An 18,050-nucleotide genomic window follows, 5' to 3' on the forward strand; every position below is an offset into this window, starting at 1 on the left:
CTCACGCTCTCTCTCTTTAAAAAATAAAACAAAAAAACACTATAGACTTAGGATTTCACTAGTTCCCCCCCCCCATATAGTATATACACTTTTCAGTTAAAGAAATTTTTTTTTACACACAGCATAATGACTTTGATGTTTATGCAAATACTTGCCTGTGTCGATTTCTTTCAATTGCTGAGTAGTACTCCATTGTAGGATGTTCCACAGTTTGTCCCCTCACCTATTAAAGGACACTGGGGGGTGTTTTAAAAATTTATATTTAACACCCCGTGTTCTACAGAATTTTCAGCTCTTTTAAATTCTCACCTGATCATCTGGAGGGACAGGGCAAGGCTCAGAAGCAGTAGAAAAGAAATCGTAGTTCCTAGCTTCCTGGCCAGGGAAGATGGTGCTCTATACATTGGTCATACTCATGGTGTCCTACCCTCATTTAAACTCATTGTGGGGGCTTGAGTTAATTTGAGAGTCCTTAGTTCTCTGAAGAGCTTGACAAGGAGACAGAGTTCGGTTCCCGAGTTAGTCTGCACACAGATGTGTACTTCCCTCCTGACACGGATGAGCTTTTGCCAAAATAGATTCCCTTCTGAGAAAGTGTGAAATTACCTTCTCCTGCCATAGCTCCTCTGTCCTCATAAACATGATCTTTAGCTACATTCTGAGTCGTCTGTACTCACCCCCAGGGTGAAGCAGTCCCACCTGTGCACGCCTATGCAGGAATTGGGGTATGTGGCCTGTGACTGGATGTCGTGCGTCTCTTTCATGTAGATGATGTATTAGCCAGGGGCTTGGCAGAAGAGGCACATTCAGTTGGAGTCCTTGAGGGTTTCATACAGGCACCATTTACAGCTGTGTGGTCGGGTTTGAAGGAAATTCACAAGCAATGGTGCGTTATCCCCGAGTGGTTAATGTCCCCCAGCCTGAAGAGGTAAGGAAGGGGACATAGCAGTCTGGAGAATCGGGGAGAGCGTCTGTGTCGTGCATAGTGCTGCCTCAGGGGAGCCAGGGGCTGCAGAAGAGGGTTGCAGGCCACTTGTAACTGTCCTGCGGGAGGGTGTCTGAGGACACATGCCCTGACCTCACTCTGCTTCCAACCTCTGATCTTTGGCGAGTATCTCCCGTTGGAGAAAGCCAACTAAAAGCCGGAGGACAAGGGAGCCCTGCGGATGTAGTCGATAAATGTTGTCTCCCAACGCACAGAGCAAGGTTGAGAGGGCAGAGGGCCGGTCTGGAGGGGTAAATGGAAAACATCCCACACAGGCGTTCTCTGGGCTTTCAGTGGAGAAGGGTGGTCACCTCTAGGAAGGTTCTATGTAGGAGTAACGGAACTGGGCGCATAATAGATGCTCTAGTGAGCACCTTCAATTTAATCCCAGTCATTTAAAGAGGACTCTGAGATCTATTAAGAATGAAATTCCTGTTTAGTTAGGTGGACCCTTCTTTTTTGTTCCTACGAGAGGCACAGGCAGTGGTTTTCCATTTTGTTTTCCATGCCTACCATTTGTTTAGCTTAGATGTGTTCGTTGTTTTTGTTTCTGCATTGGGCAACCTCTAGTGGCCCTTAGGGAAATAACACTTGAGTACAAACCCGTTTTGTAGGCAAGCAGCGGTGAAAATGGAGAGAAATGGATGATGGAGCCAGGATATATTTCTGCAGGTAGATGTGCAAGGGCTTGCTCGTGGATTTACGTATACCAAGTGTGAGAAAGAGAGGAATTGAGAATGATGAAGGTTTTAAGCTTGAGTAACTGGGTGCCATGTTATAATTTGGGAAGACTAAGCAAAGGATGGGAATCAAGAGTTCCCTTTCACTGTGTGAAGTTTGGTCTGAAATACGGCTGTGTGTGTGGGTGTGCAAGTATGCATGAAAATAACTATATATGAGTTAAGAGTGAATGATGCTCTCCTAACATACTATGTTTACTTTTGATCTTTCACCTCTTTCAGCTTTGGAGGAATTTTTTACATCTCTTGTGAAGCAAGAAATGGTGAATATGCCCCGTGGAGTATATCACTCTGCATTAAAAGGAGGTGTTCGCTCAGACCAAGGAAAGACCGTAGCAGGAATCCCCAATTTTATATTGAAAATGTATGAAACAAACAAGCAACCGGGTTTGAAACCTGGCCTTGCAGGTGAGTGCACTACATAATATCAAGGTAGAGGGTTTGGTTTTAATTAGGAAGCGTTCTTAATTGTATTTTAATCAATTAATTAATTCTTAATTTAGTTTTTAAAATTTAAATCCAAGTTAGTTAACATAAAGTGTTATGATAGGTTCAGGAGTAGAATCTAGTGATTCACCACTTACATATAACACCCAGTGCTCATCCCGACAAGTGTCCCCTTTAGTGCCCATCACCCATTTAGCCCATCCCCCCACCCAGCACCGCTCCAGCAACCCTCCGTTTGTTCCCTGTATTTAAGAGTCACTTATGGTTTGCCTCCCTCTCTGTATTTTTCTTATTTTTTCTTCCCTTCCCTGTGTTCATCTGTTTTGTTTCTTAAATACCACATATGAGTGATATCATAAGGTATTTGTCTCTCTGGCTGACTTATTTTGCTTAGTATAATACAGTCTAGTTCCATCCACTTTTGTTGCAAATGACAAGGTCTCATTCTTTTGATTGCCACGTCATATCCCATTGTACATATACACCACACCTTCTTTATCCATTCATCAGTCAATGGACTTTTAGGCTCTTTCCATGATTTGGCCATTGTTGATAATGCTGCTGTAAACATTGGGGTGCCTGTGCCCCTTTGAATCAGCACTTTTGTATCCTTTGTATAAATACTCAGCAGTACAATTGCTGGGTCATAGAGTAGTTCTATTTCTAATTTTTCGAGGAATCTCCATACTGTTGTTATTATTGTTTGTATTTCTGTGGTGTTGGTTGTGATCTCTCCTCTTTCATTTATGATTTAATTTATTTGGGTCCTCTCCTTTTTCTTGTTGATAAATCTGGCTAAGGGTTTATCAATTTTATTGATTCTTTCTAAGAACCAGCTTCTAGTTTTGTTGATCTGTTCTACTGTTTTTTGATTTCGACATCATTGATTTCTGCTCTAATCTTTATTATTTCTCTTCCTCTGCTGGTTTTAGGCTTTATTTACTGTTCTTTTTCCAGCTCCTTTAGGTGTAAGATTAGGTTGTGTATTGGAGACCTTTCTTTCTTCTTAAGATTGCTATATACTTCCCTCTTACGACTGCCTTTGCTGTATCCTAAAGGTTTGAGTGTCGTGTTTTCATTTTCATTGGCTTCCATGTACTTTTTAATTTCCTCTTTGACTTCTTGGTTAACCCATTCATTCTTTAGTAGGATGTTCTTTAGTCTTCAAGTATTTGTGGACTTTTCCATTTTTTTCTTGTGGTTGATTTCAGGTGTCCTAGCGTTTTGATCTGAAAATATGCATGGTATGATATTGATCTCTTTGTACTTATTGAGGGGCTGATTTGTGACCCAGTATGTGATCTACTCTGGAGAATGTTCCCATGGGCACTTGAGAAGAATGTGTATTCTGCTGCTTTAGGATGAAATGTTCCGAATATGTTTGTTAAGTCCATTGGATCCAATGTGTCATTCAAAGCCATTGTTTCCTTGTTGATTTTCTGCTGAGAGATCATTGCTGTAAGTGGGGTGTGAAAGTCCCCTACTATTATGGTATTATTATCAATGAGTTTTTTTTATGTTTGTGACTAATTGATTTATATATTTGGGTGGTGTCAAGTTGGGGGCATAAATATTTACCATAATTAAATCTTCTTGTTGGATAGACCCAAGGTATAGGTTTTTAATATCATGATTTAACTTCCACTTTCAAGAAGGATGTGATGGGTCATGGCAGAGTGCTGCTGCTGCTAACATTTAGACACAACTGGATAAAATGGCAAAGATAAACCACATTGTAAAGGCACTGGAGAATTATTGAGGCAGAGATAAGTAGATTAAAATCACAGAACGGAGAGAAAGAACATTTTAGAACTGTGCCCCCCACTGCCCTGTGGAAGATAGACAGTGATTTCGGTTGTGGGCTAGGACTGGGGCTTGGCCTAGGAAGAGGTCTGTTGGAGTACAGAGAAGCTAGTGGAGCTTTTAGTGGTGGCATGGGTCTAGAGTGATGTGATGGTTAATTTTCTATGTCAACTTGACTGGGCTAAGTGATATCCAGGTAGCTGGTAAAACATTATTCCTGGATGTCTGTGAGTGTCGTTCTAGAAGAGGCTAACATCTGAATTTTTTTTTTTTTTTTTAACGTTTACTCATTTTTGAGACAGAGAGAGCATGAACAGGGGAGGGTCAGAGAAAGAGGGAGACACAGAATCCGAAACAGGCTCCAGGCTCTGAGCTGTCAGCACAGAGCCCGACGCGGGGCTCGAACCCACGGACCGCGAGATCGTGACCTGAGCCAAAGTCAGATGCTTAACCGACTGAGCCACCCAGGCGCCCCTAGAAGAGGCTAACATTTGACTCAGTAGACTGAATAAAGAAGTTTACCCTCACCAGTGTGGGTGGGCAACATCCCAATTCATTGATGGCCTGAAGAGAACAGAAGACTAGTAAAGGGGTGAACTTACTCTTTCCTTAGCTAGGACATCCATCTCTGAATTACCCTACCATCTTTCCTGGGTCTCTCCAGCTTGCAGACAACAAGATTATGGGACTTCTTAGCCCCCATAATCTTGTGACCCAATTCTTATATAATTCTTATATAATATATTGATTGAGATTCTGTTTCTGGTTTTGGTTCTCCGAAGACTCTGGCTCATAAGCTGATAAGCTGAATAAGCCATCTAATAAGCTATCTGGCTGAATTTCGAGTTTGCTCTGGAAGTTAAGGCTGGCGCTTCTAAGAGGCAAAATGCAATCTCCAGCCTTACGAAACAAAGAAGAGCAGGGAGAACGGGACAGAAAACAAAGCACACAAGCAGTGAATTGATAATGATGATCTACAGCTCTTTTCACCTGGGTGCACTTAACTTGTTTTGCCTCAGCTGGAGGCTGAAATTCAGGCTTGACCTTGACAAGAGGCTGGTGCAGGAGGCAGAGAAACCAACAGAGATCTTGTCATTCACGCGGTGCCTGAGTGGCAAAACTGGAGACTTGCAGGCCTTCGACACATAGTCTATTTCTCCGTCACGATATTTGTCAAATTTTGAAGCTTGATGGGATGGGAATGAAAGAGGTGAGCCAAAAACCTGTGACACATCTGAATCTCTCATAAGCTTTCCGTATTGAGGAGACTGAGTAGGCTGTCAGATGAAAGTCTTGGGGGAGGTGCTCCCTAGGAACGGGGACTCTCAGGTAGACCGGGAGTTGCCAAAGCTATAATCAAGCCTAATCCTGTTCAATCTCTGATGCAATTTCATGATCAGTCCTTCACTGTATCTGTCTGACAGGGGAGGACAGCTCCTCTCTGATTAAAAAATATCATTTAGATTTTCCTGTGGTTCCTTTGTATACTGTCCAGTATATGACGAAAAAGTCCTGGATGCACGAAAATGGAAGGAACTTTGAAATGAAGGGGACAGTTCATGGAGATAAAGAGGTCACTCGGTTAAGAAAATATCACAGTTCTAATCGGGGTGCACAAAATGACATAATTTCAAAATATATGAAAGAAATTAGCAAAGCTAAAAGTTCAAATAGGCACACCTACCAGAAGGAAAGTGGGTGGGGGAATGGGTTATATGGGTGATGGGAATTTAGGAGGGCACTTGTGATGAACACCGGGTGTTGCATCCAAGTGTTGAATCACCACATCGTACACCTGAAAGTAATATTACACTGTATGTTAGCTAACTGGAATTTAAATTTTAAAAGAGGACAAACCTACAATAGAAGTAGGACACTTTAAAACCTATTTTAAATAGCTTGATGAAAGAGCAGACAAAAAAAAAATCAGTAAATTTACAAAATATCTGAATAAGACTATGAACAAACTTTACTTAATTGACATGAAAAGCATTGTAACTTACAGTGATAGGATTCTTATGTTGCTTAACAGTACTTGGGAAACTTACCAAAGTGACCATATGACAGACATAAACTTCAAGAAATTTCAAAACATTGAAGTTATTTAGAGCCTGTCTTCTGATGTTGGTGGAATTGAGCTAAAAATAAATAAAAAGATACTAGAATGTCTCCAGTAGCCTCAAAATTGAACAATATACTTATAAATAATCCATGGATCAAAGAGAAAATAAAAATGGAAATCAGAAAATATTTTTAACTGAATCATAATGAAAATAAGCCACATGGCTTATTGACCTGTGGGAGGAGCCACATGACCTGTGGGATGTAGCTAAAGCAGCATGACATGGAAATTTGTTTCTTTAGTGCATATGTTAAAAAAATAAGACAGGAAGACAATCATGATTTAAGCTTCCATTTCAAGAATAACCTAAATTAAGCCTAAGGAAAAGAATAATAAAGGTAAGAATAAAAACAATAGAAAACATATAATGAAAATCACTGCCAAAAATCGAATCTTTGAAAACTTTAATAAAATTGATAAAGCCATTGTAAGTCTACACAAGAAAATAGAGAAATATGGATTACCTCTAATCAGGAACAACAAAGGGGACGCCTCTTCAGACCCTACAGCGTTCAAAAAGATCATAAAAGAATATTATAAAGAACTTTTAGCCAATGAGTTTCACAGTTGGGACAGGATGTAGAAATTCATCAAAATATAAAATTTTGTAAAACAGAAGGAGAAACAGACTATCTGAATCGTTCGATATGTATTAAAGAAATTAAATCCGTAAAAACTTTCCTACAAAGAAAACTCTAAGTGCAGATGGCTTCCTTGGTTAATTCTTACACAAAAATCAAGGAGGAAGTAATAATCATCTTTCATAAATTCTAACAGAATGGAAAAAGGGAACACTGTTGATGCAGTCAGCATAATCTTAATACCAAATGCCAGAAGGGAATATTATAAACCTGTAAACCAACCTCTCCCATTGAACATAGTTGCAAAAATACCCCAAAATATGTTAGAAAACTGAATTCAATACTTAGAGGGTAATATATAACAATTAAGTGGGGTCAATTCAATGTTTGAAAATCAGTATAATCCAGTACATTAATAGAAAAAGGCAGAACAATCCTCAGATGATCTCAATAGATGTAGAAAACACCTTTGAAAAGCTTTATTCCCATTCATGATACAAAAAAGACTCTCGTTAAACTATGAATGGAAGGGAACATTTTTAAAAATCTTTATGTATTTTGAGAGAGAGAGAAAGCAAAAGGGGGGGAGGAGCAGAGAGAGACGGAGACAGAGAATCCCAAGTAGGTTCCACGCTGTCAGTGCAGAGCTCGAGACAGGGCTCGAACTCACCAAGTGTGAGACTAAACCCCAGAGACACTTAACCAGCTGAGGCACCCAGGCGCCTCTGGAAGGGAAATTTTTAAACTTCTAATAAAGAACAGCTACAATGTTGTTTTTGTACTTAATACTGAAAGATTGAAACTTGTACTCCTTGAGATTGGGAAAAAGATAGGGATGTTTGTTATAAGCACTATTATTTAGGGATGCCTGGTGGCTCAGTTGGTTCAGCTTCCAACCTTGGCTCAGGTCATGATCTCGCAGTCCTATGAGTTCGAGCCCCACGTCAGGCTCTGTGCTGACAGCTCAGAGCCTGGAGCCTGCTTTGGATTCTGTGTCTCCCTCTCTCTCTGCCCCTTCCCCACTCATGCGCGCTCTCTCTCTCTCTCTCTCTCTCTCTCTCAAAAATAAAGATTAAAATTTTTTTTAAATAAGCACTATTACTTAGTATTTTTTTTTTTATTTTTAAATGTTTATTTACTTTTGAGAGAGACAGACAGACGGAGTGTGAGCAGGCAAGAGGCAGAGAGAGGGAGACACAAAATCCACAGCAGGCTTCAGGCTCCGAGCTGTCAACACAGACCCCAATGCGGGGCTCGAACCCAAGAACCGTGAGATCATGACCTGAGTCAAAGTTGGACACTTATTCGACTGAGCCACCCAGGCGCCCCTGTTATTTAGTATTTTAATAAAGACTGTAGCTAATGTAATAAGCCAAGAAAAAGAAATAAAAGTCATAAGCATTAGAAAGGAAGAAATAATACAGTAATTATTTGCAGATGACAAATTAGACATTAAAATAGTCATTAGTGGGTGCCTGGCTGACTCAGTAGAGCATGTAACTCTTGATATCATGGTTGTGAGTTTAAGTCCCATGGGGGGCATAAAGCTTAGTTTAAAAAAAATAAAAATAGGCATTTGTGATTATTTAATTAAATAGTCATTATTTGCAGATGACTGTGTAGTACATAGAAAATCCAAAATAATCTACCGACTAATTAGGATTAATAAATGGGGGGCCTGGGTGGCTCAATCGGTTGAGTGTCTGACCCTTGGTTTCAGCTCAGGTCTGTAGTTCATGAGCTCAAACCTCGTGTCAGGCTCTGTGCTGACAGTGTAGAGCCTGCTTCAGATTCTCTCTTCTCTCCCTCTCTCCCTCTCCCTCTCGCTCTCCCTCTCGCTCTCCCTCTCACTCTCACTCTCCCTCTCGCTCTCCCTCTTGCTCTCGCTCTCCCTCTCTTTCTCTCTCTCCCCCCCGCCCTTCTGCCCTTCCCCTGCTTATGCTCTTTCTCAGAATAAATTAAATAAAAACTTGAAAAAGGATTAATAAATGAATTCAGCAGGGTTACTGCATTACATACAAAGGTCAACATACAAATCAATTATATATTTTCATATACCATAACAAAATTTTAAAACTGTACCATTTATAATAGCACTGAAAAATATTAATTACCTAGGATAAATTTAGCAGAGTGTGTAAAACCTTTGCACTGGAAGCTACAAAATATTATGGAGAAAACTTAAAGAAATCCTAGTAAATGAAGTGATACACAATGTTTATGGACTAGAAGACACAAAGTTGTAAAAACGTGAGTTCTCTTCAAATTAATAGATTCAATCCAGTCCCAAGCAATATCCCACTTAAGATCTTGGAAATTGACAAGCTGATTCTAAAATTTGTGTGGAAATGCAGAAGACCAAAAATAGCCAAAGTAATCTTGAAGAATAGCAAGAAAGTAGGAGGGCATATAATACCAGATATCAAGGCCTCTTATAAAGTCACAATAGTTGAGAGAGTGGGGTGCCTGGTGGCTCAGTCAGTAGAGTATCTGACTTCGGCTCAGGTCGTGATCTCGCAGTCTGTGAGTTTGAGCCCCGTGTTGGGCTCCGTGATGACAGCTCGGAGCCTGGAACCAGCTTCGGATTCTGTGTCTCCCCGTGTCTCTCTGCCTCTCCCCCACTCACACTCGGTCGCTTTCTCAAAAATATGTAAACATTGAAACAAAAATTTTTAAATAAAATTTAAAAAAAATTGAGAGTGCAGCATTGTTGCAAGGATAGACAGATTTACCAATGAAGAATATAGAGCATCCAGAAACAAACCCACGTGTCAAGGTCACCAGATTTATTACAAAGGGGCACTGCAATGCTATGAAGAAAAGGGATGATCTTTTCCACAAATGGTCCTATAATGAAAGTCTCAAGTTATAAAAATAGTAATGAATTATATTAAAATCAAGATCATGTGTTAACCAAAATCTACCTTTAAGAGTGTGAAAAAGCCAGGCGCGGAATGCAAAGAAGGTATTTACGATACATATTTGTGATGAAGGACTCAATTTAGATGATATCGAGAATCTTTTGCAAATCAACAAGAAAGTCACTCAATTAATAAATGGGGGGAAAAACGGGAGAAAGACTTGAACACATCTTCCAAAAGAAGAAATTCAGATGTCCAGTGAACATACGAGTAGATAGTTAACTTCCTTATCAGAGAAATCCAAATTCATACCACAATAAGATACCATTAGCAGAATGGCTAAGGTGAAAAGAGATGGAAAATGAAAAGTATCGATTAATATGTGGAGCACCCAGAACTGCTGCTGGGAATGTAAGTTAGTGCAACCACTTTGGAAAACTGGTTCTGAACCAGTTCAGATCCTATTCTACCTAGTTATTTCAGTCTCAGGGATAAACCGAGATGAAATCACCCAAGACATGCTCTAAGGTCCACAGGAGCATTCTTTGAGTAGCCCTCAACCTGGAAGCTATCTCCTTGCCTACTGGCAGTAAAATGGATAAATCAGTTGTGTTACATTCACATGATGGAATATTACTCCGCAACAAGAATGAGCGTTCTGCAACTGCCACTATTGTGGCTGATTCTCGCAATGATTATTTGAGTGAAGGAAGCCAGATATAAAAGCATTTATACAGTCTAATTCCATTTATATAAAGTACCAAAGTAGGCAAAATCGTCATTAGAAGGTTGTAACCGTTGGGGTGGGGGTGGATGTGACCAGCAGGAGACATGAGAAAGGCTTCTGGGATTTAAAAAAAAAATTTTTTTAACGTTTATTTATTTTTGAGACAGAGACAGAACATGAGTGGGGGGAGGGTCAGAGAGAGAGGGAGACACAGAATCTGAAACAGGCTCCAGGCTCTGAGCTGTCAGCACAGAGCCTGACGCGGGGCTCGAACTCACAAACCGCGAGATCACGACCTGAGCCGAAGTCGGACGCTTAACCGACTGAACCACCCAGGCGCCCCAAGGCTTCTGGGATTTTGATAATGTTTTGTTTCTTCATCTGGATGCTGATCATATGTTGTTCGTGGGAGTTCATTGAGCTGTATGCTCAATGTGCACTTTTCCTGTGTTGTATATTATCCTTCAATAAGAGAGGTTTAAAAATGCAATGATCTTTGTGTTTTAAATTATCTTAGTTCTTGAGTGTGTCTTCTCATTGGCTCAGAGTTACCCCCAGAGAGCTTCCAAGACTACTCTCACTCATAGTCTAGCATTTGGCTGCCTGTCTTTGCTTTTCAGTTGAGACTGGGGGCCAGCCAGAACTGGGAGTTCAATTCAAGAACTTAGTTAACCCAAGTGGGGAGGACAGGAAGGGTTAGAGGAGGAGGAGGAAGGAGGGAGAAGGGGAGGGTGAATACACGGTGAGTGTAGGGATGAAAGAAAACTTGTCCACTTGTGGGTGTAAACGAAAGGGACCCCTGTTATCAGGAGGTCCCGAGGATTGGTATTGGTGCAAGCATTTCTCTTTCATTGGAATTTATTCTTAAAAACTTAAACTTCGTGAATGGTTACTTCTAGAGATTAAAATAAGGTGCGAATTGTAAATTTCTTCACTTATTTACAAACGAATAAGGCTTGTAAATAAGTGATAGTTTGAGTATAGTAACAGCTGACGTCTTGTATCTCTTCTGTTTTTTCTTTCCTTAGACACCAATAGTCAAAAATCATAATTTGCTTAGTAAATTCTTTTCATTTCTAAATACCTCTATCCAGGTTGAGTGAATACGGATTATTGAGAATATGATTAATGAATTTTTCCCATAAGAAGTGTTTTTATAAGTTTTTTTTTTTCAGGTGGTATGTTATTTTGTTATGATATTTCAACGTACCAGAGTAAAGAAGGCAAACCATTGAATCGACTGATGGCCAGTAGAGGGCGAAGTTTCAAGCAGACCTCGCTTGCTCTTGTGCATGAGGTAGGTGCCTTGCCTTGCCTGTAATTTAATGTGTGTTTGGAAATAATTTTTCTCTTTATCATGATTAACGTAAGTTGCTTTTAAAGGCAACCGACGGGGTGGCTCAGTCGGTTAAGCGTCCAACTTAGGCTCAGGTCATGATCTCACGGCTTGTGGGTTCTAGCCCCACATGGGGCTCTGTGCTGACAGCTCGGAGCCTGGAGCCTGCTTTGGATTCTGTGTCTCCCTCTCTCTCTCTGCTCCTCCTCCATTCATGCTTTCTCTCTCTCTCTCTCTCTCTCTCTCTCTCTCTCTCCCTCCCTCAAAAATAAATAATAAAACATTAAAAAAAATTTTTAAGGCAATCACAATAGTTGACCCGATTCACTACTAAAATATTTGGATGTGTTTCTGAAAGAAACTAGCACGCTTCTCCCATTGCCCAGCCTTGTTATTAGGGAGTGGTACGTACAAATTTGGTTTATTTCATTGTTGTTAAACTCTTATTGTTCAGAATAAATGCTATAATAAGTTTATTGTTTAAAGAAATAATCTTGCCTATTTCTTAATTTGAATCCTTTGCAAGTATGTAGGGCACCAGTGTTTATGTATGGTGTGAATTTTGGGAATGAACAGTAAATAAAAGTGTTTAAGGGGGGAGAAAAACCCTTTGGTTTTAGTGTTTATTCTATTTTTTTTAGGCTACCCTTTTATTTTTTAATTAAATTAAATTTAATTTTAAAGTTTATTTATTTCAAGAGAGAGAGAAAGAGTGTGAGCCAGAGAGGGGCAGAGAGACAGAGAGAGAGCATCCCAAGCAGGCCTCACACTGTCAGCACGGAACCTGATGCAGGGCTCAGTCTCACAAACTGTGAGATCGTGGCCTGAGCTGAAATCAAGAGTTGGACGTTTAATAGATCGAGCCAACCCGGCGCCCCTAGGCTACCCTTTTAGAATAAAGTTATGTGATGCCATGAGACGATTTATATAAAGTCTGATCATTGCAGATCATAACAACACCAGAGGGAAGAGGGAGGCTAGACAGCACATGGGCAGTGTGTATTTTGGTGTTATCTTTGCACGTTTTATGACAGTTACTTGTTCGGGTGTGTATAAATTAAAATATATAAATGAATAACAAAATATAGCAAAGAAGCTTATTTTATATAATTAAGACATGATAGGTTAACATCAGTCAGTTATAAATGAAGATAAAAATTGTGAAGCATGTAATAGTTTGATGTCAAATTAATTAGAGCTCCTACTGGATGTTTGTACTAAATCTCATTTTGGTGCATAATTTATATATCTTGGCATCACAGAGTTTCGTCGGATTATATTCTGCATCCTACCAGTTTAGCATAGCCAGTTTTTAGAGACCTATATTTATCCTATGCAACCGTGTTCTTTCATATATTCAATTAGAGTTGAAATTATGTAAATACTTGGTTCAAAGCCTTTTTAGTCTAATTCAGTGTCTTCACTTAACTGAGGAGGGAATGAAGATCCGGGAAGAAAAGAGGTTTAATTTCATGAAAGAGAGAATGTAGGTGATTTCTAGATTTGTTTTCCCTGACATCTTATTACTTGGCTATGGAGAAGGTAGAGTTTGGTACCTTTTTGTATTTTTACGCTGTGCACCTAGGAGATTGAAGGATAACCACAGTGTTAAGTATTAATGGAAAGCTGACTTTAAAAGTCACCATCAGAACAGAAACAATAAAAATTGTTAACACAGGGAGTAACAGAAGGCAATCTAGTAAATTCAGCAAATGGCATCAGAATTTATGGCGTGTGGCTTGGATATGAACAGAGAGAATATTTGGATTAAAATGCTTGTTGCTTGTCTTGTAGACGCCTAGAAAATTTCAAAGAGATGAGAAAATATTTTATTTATTTTCATATTATTTATTTATTTATTTATTTATTCATTTGTATATTTATTTTGAGAGAGAGAGAGAGAGCGAGCATGTGCACTCAAGCAGGGAAGGGGCAGAGAGAGAGAGAGAGAGGCAGAGAGAATTTCAAGCAGGATCCACACTGTCAGCGTAAAGCCCAGTGCGGGGCTCAAACTCACAAGCTGTGAGATCATGACGTGAGCCAGAATCGAGAGTTGGACACTTAACTGACTGAGCCATCCAGGAGCCCCGAGAAATCATTATTTTACAAGTCAGTTAGAAGATATATTGGATAGAATTTTGTCAAACCTGTGGTGGGATTTTTGTTTGAATTCATCCTATTGTAATTCATTTAAAAAAAAAAAAAAGGCAGAGATAGAGAATGAATCATCCATTTTCTCAAACTAGGCAACAACAAATAAGAGTTTTAAGATCTGGTTAATCAGAATAATAATTGAAATAATAATAGCTAATAACCAGCTCAGGCGTTTTAAAAATTGCCGTGTGTGTGTGTGTGTGTGTGTGTGTGTGTGTGTGTGTGTGTGGCAATTTATATATATAAATATAAATTCCTTTTTTTTTTTAATTTTTTTTTCAACGTTTTTTATTTAATTTTGGGACAGAGAGAGACAGAGCATGAACGGGGGAGGGGCAGAGAGAGAGGGAGACACAGAGTCGGAAACAGGCTCCAGGCTCCGAGCCATCAGCCCAGAGCCTGACGCGGGGCTCGAACTCACGGACCGCGAGATCGTGACCTGGCTGAAGTCAGACACTTAACCGACTGCGCCACCCAGGAGCCCCCCCCCCTTTTTTTTTAAATGTGTATTCTTTTTTGAGAGAGAGACAGAGTGTGAGCAGGGGAGGGGCAGAGAGAGAGGGAGATACAGAATGGGAAGCAGGCTCCAGGCTCCGAGCTGTCAGCACAGAGCTTGATGTGGGGCTCGAACTCACAAACCGTGAAACCATGACCTGAGTCAAAGTCAGACGCTTAAGTGACTGAGCCACCCAGGCACCCCTATATATAAATTCCTTTAATCTCTACATTGACACTGTGAGGTTGGTACAGCTATTGTGCTCAACATCACAGAACTAGTAAGTGGAGGAGCCTGGAAACTGATCCCAGCAGTGTGACTCAGGGTGGTCCTTGAACTACGCTCCCTAGTCCCAGGTTAAGCAGAGAACATTTAAAAAATACCTTTGGATCTTCCCAAGATGACTCTAGTATTTGCTTTGTTGCAGTCATTTTGGTATTATTACAGCTGAAGTTCCTTCAGACTTGCCTTGGGTTTCTCATCAATGCTTCTGGGTCTTTTTATTTAAAAAAAAAAAAAAAAAGTCTGTCGTGAGAGTTTCAGTTGGTTTATTCAGCCGTTGATGGACCCTTGGGTTGTTTCCAGCTTTTGGCAATTATGACTGAAGCTGCTATAAGCAGTTCTCGTAAGGTGTACGTGTGGACATCTGTTTTCATGTCTTTTTGAGTAAATAAAGACGTAGGCTTGGGCTTGCTAAGCCATCTGGTAAGTGAATATAAGAAACTAGCAAACTTTTCCTGGTGACTGTCCCATTTTGAGTCCCCGCCAGCAATGGAAGGGAGTCCCGGGTGCCCTGCCTCTTTGCCCATGCGCAGTATGACCAGTTTCTTAAAAGCTAGCCGTTCTCATACATGGATAGTGGTTTCTCTTTGTGGTTTTGTGTTTCCTTAATGACTATTGATGTTGAGCATGTTTTCATACATTTTTTTCCATTCATATCTTCCATGAAGCATTGTGTTGTTTTACCTATTTTTTTTTTAAAACCAGGTTATTGTTTTCAAATGAGAGTTCCTTATATATTCTGGCATAAATTCTTTCTTAGAAATGTGTTTTGCAAAAAAAATTTTTTGTACTGAATCTGTATACTTGTCTTTTTATTTCCTTGGCAGTGTCTTTTAAAGAGCAAATTGTTAGCTTTAACGAATTCCAGTTTATCAAGTTTTTCTATTTATGTTCTTGCTTTCTCTCCAACCCAAAGCCTCAAAGATTTTCTGTTTTTTCATCATACCAAAAAGAAATTCTGTACCTATCAGCAGCCACTCTCCATTTTCCTCTCTCCCTAGCCTCTAGCAACCACTCTTACACTTTCTGTCTTGATAGATCTGCCTATTTTGAACATTTCATGTAAATGGAATCATGCAATATGTGGTCTTTTTTGTCTGATTTCTTTCACTTAGCATAATGTTTTCAAAGTTTGTACTTGCGGTCACACGTATCAGTACTTTATTTCTTTTTATGGCCTAATAATATTCCATTGTAGGGACATACTATATATAGTTTATCCATTAGTCACTTGATGATCTCCTGTGTTTACTTACAGAAGTCTTACAGTTTACATTTCAGCCTACGACTGTGTAACTTAACTTTTCACAAGGTATGGGTTGTATTTTTTGAATGTACCACTCTTTCTTCACCAAGGCACGTTTGTGGAAAATCATTTGTCCATATGTGTGGGTCTATTTCTGCACTCAATTTTTTCCCATTGATCTATATGTGTGTGCTTTAAATCAAAACCATACGGCTTAATTAGTGTTGCTGTATAAGAAATCTTGAAATCAAGCAATATGAGTCCTCCAATTTTGTTGTTTTAAAATTTGACTGTCTTAAGCCTTTTGCCTTTCCATGTAAATTTTAAATCAGCTTTGAGAAACCACAAAAAACAAAAAAAGCGTCAGCTGTAATTTTGGTTAGAGAGGTATTGAATCTGTGTAGATAAATTTGGGAGAGAATTGACAGCTTACTAATATTGAGTCTTTGAACTCATGCACAGGGTATAGCTTTCGATTATTTTAGGTCCGTGTTTTACTACAAATCTTGTGCGTATTTTGTTAAATTTAATGAGTATTGTGTGTCCCTAAGTACTTTGATGCTAGTGCCTCAAAGTGTTTTTTTTTATTGGTCTTAATTTCCAAAGGCTCCTTGCCAGTATATAAACATATAATGGATACTTTTCTATGACTTTACTAAACCTACTTATATATTCTTGTTACTTTTTTGTAGCTTTTTGTTTTTCATGGTAACATTGTGTGTAGAGATGGTCTTGATTTTTTTTTTTTTTTTCTTATCGGTGTGCCTTTCATTTCTTTTTCTTGTCTTTTTGCCTGGGGCCCTCCAGCAGTGTTGAACTGGAGTGGTAAGGGCATACATTCTTATCTCATATACAGTTTTGTGGGAAAACATTCAGTGTCTTAACATTGAGTATGTTATATTTACCTTATTTTGGTATAAAGATTTTGTAGATATCCTTTATCAGACTGACAAAGTTTCTTGTCATTCCTAAATTGCTGAGAGTTTTTGCCACAAATGGATGTTGAATTGTGTCACATGGGTTTTTTTCTAGATCTATTCAGAGGACTGTATAGTTTTTGAACTTGTTGATAATGACAAATTATTTTGATTTGTCTAAGTGAACCAAATCTTCATTCCTAGGAAAAAACTCCATGTAATCATAGTGTATTATCCTATTTACACATTGCTGAATTTGATTTATTAATTACATTTTGTTAAGGAATTTTGCATCTGTGCTCATGAAGGATATTGTTCTGTAGTTTCCTTGTATTATCTCTGCCTGATGTGTTACTGTGTAATGCTGTCCTAAGAAATAATTTTTCCTTAAATACTTGATAGAATTTTCCAGTGAAAATTTGGAAACTGTTTGGAGTTGTCTTTAGGAATGTTTCTAACTGTGAATTCAATTTATTTGATATATGAGGCTCTTTGCTCAATCTATCCATCCATTCCCACTAATCCTGAAGCTTGGGGTCTGTCCCCTTCTGTGACGTGTAAAGTTTATAAAATCAGGAAGTTGGTTTTGGTTGCCTGTAGTTCCAGCGTGCCCAGTATTCCTGGCACATAGTAGACATTTGTTGACCTGATGATTTTAATCCTTTTGAAACACGGATGCGCCTTAGACTTCGTATGTGCGCGTGGTATGATGGTTTCCTTTTTCCAGAATGTTGTAATTAACATGATGGTGAATCTAACGGTTATTGAGGGCTTCCAGAAATGACATTATTATAATTTGAATAGCTCTTATGCACTGTTTTATGTCACTTTTCATTTATATGAGTAGATAGAGGTAGCCTTGTCTTCCTCCCACAGATGACGTATACTTGTAGGATATGCTATGGCCTTCTTAATGCCTGTAACTGTGGGTGGGTGGATGTGTATGAACAGGTGGAGGAACTTTGTTTTGAATATCCCAAATGTCCCAAATGCTCTGCTCTTCATGTTCCAATGTGTATTTTGCTTCTCGTAATTGTCAATATTTCCCGAAAACTAGGTTTAGTAAACCAAGGAACCTTTCATTTTGTGGAAAACTAGCTATGAACTACTGATTTAACCTGTGATGAATTCTTTTGGAGATTATTGTATTGTCTTCTTTTTGAAACTTAAAAAAAAAATTTTTTTTTTAATTGACTCTTCTTACAGTGAAACTCTCCCATGATACTTTTGGAAGACTCGCAGATACGTGAGTCTGATTTGAGTTTGACCTGACATCCGGGAGGAGGTCTGTGTCATCATCGTCCTGTTTAGATCTTTCTAAACCTGAAGTGACCCTCTCTCTCCGTTCCTTTG

General features: G+C 39.2%; 1 protein-coding gene across 8 annotated transcripts in view; it reads left to right on the forward strand.

Annotated features, from left to right (window-relative positions):
- FOCAD (focadhesin) overlaps positions 1-18,050 on the forward strand; it is a 317,812-nt gene that overhangs the window by 208,113 nt on the left and 91,649 nt on the right. For all 8 annotated transcript variants that reach the window (XM_086685396.1, XM_086685393.1, XM_086685394.1 and 5 more), the window contains 2 exons: positions 1,948-2,133; positions 11,442-11,563. In XM_086685396.1, coding sequence (XP_086541522.1) covers positions 1,948-2,133; positions 11,442-11,563 — 308 coding nt within the window. The remainder of the gene's footprint in view (positions 1-1,947; positions 2,134-11,441; positions 11,564-18,050) is intronic.

The sequence above is a fragment of the Puma concolor genome, chromosome D4 (genome assembly GCF_028749965.1).
Source record: "Puma concolor isolate L17-30 chromosome D4, mPumCon1.1.hap2, whole genome shotgun sequence".
Lineage (NCBI taxonomy): Eukaryota > Metazoa > Chordata > Mammalia > Carnivora > Felidae > Puma > Puma concolor.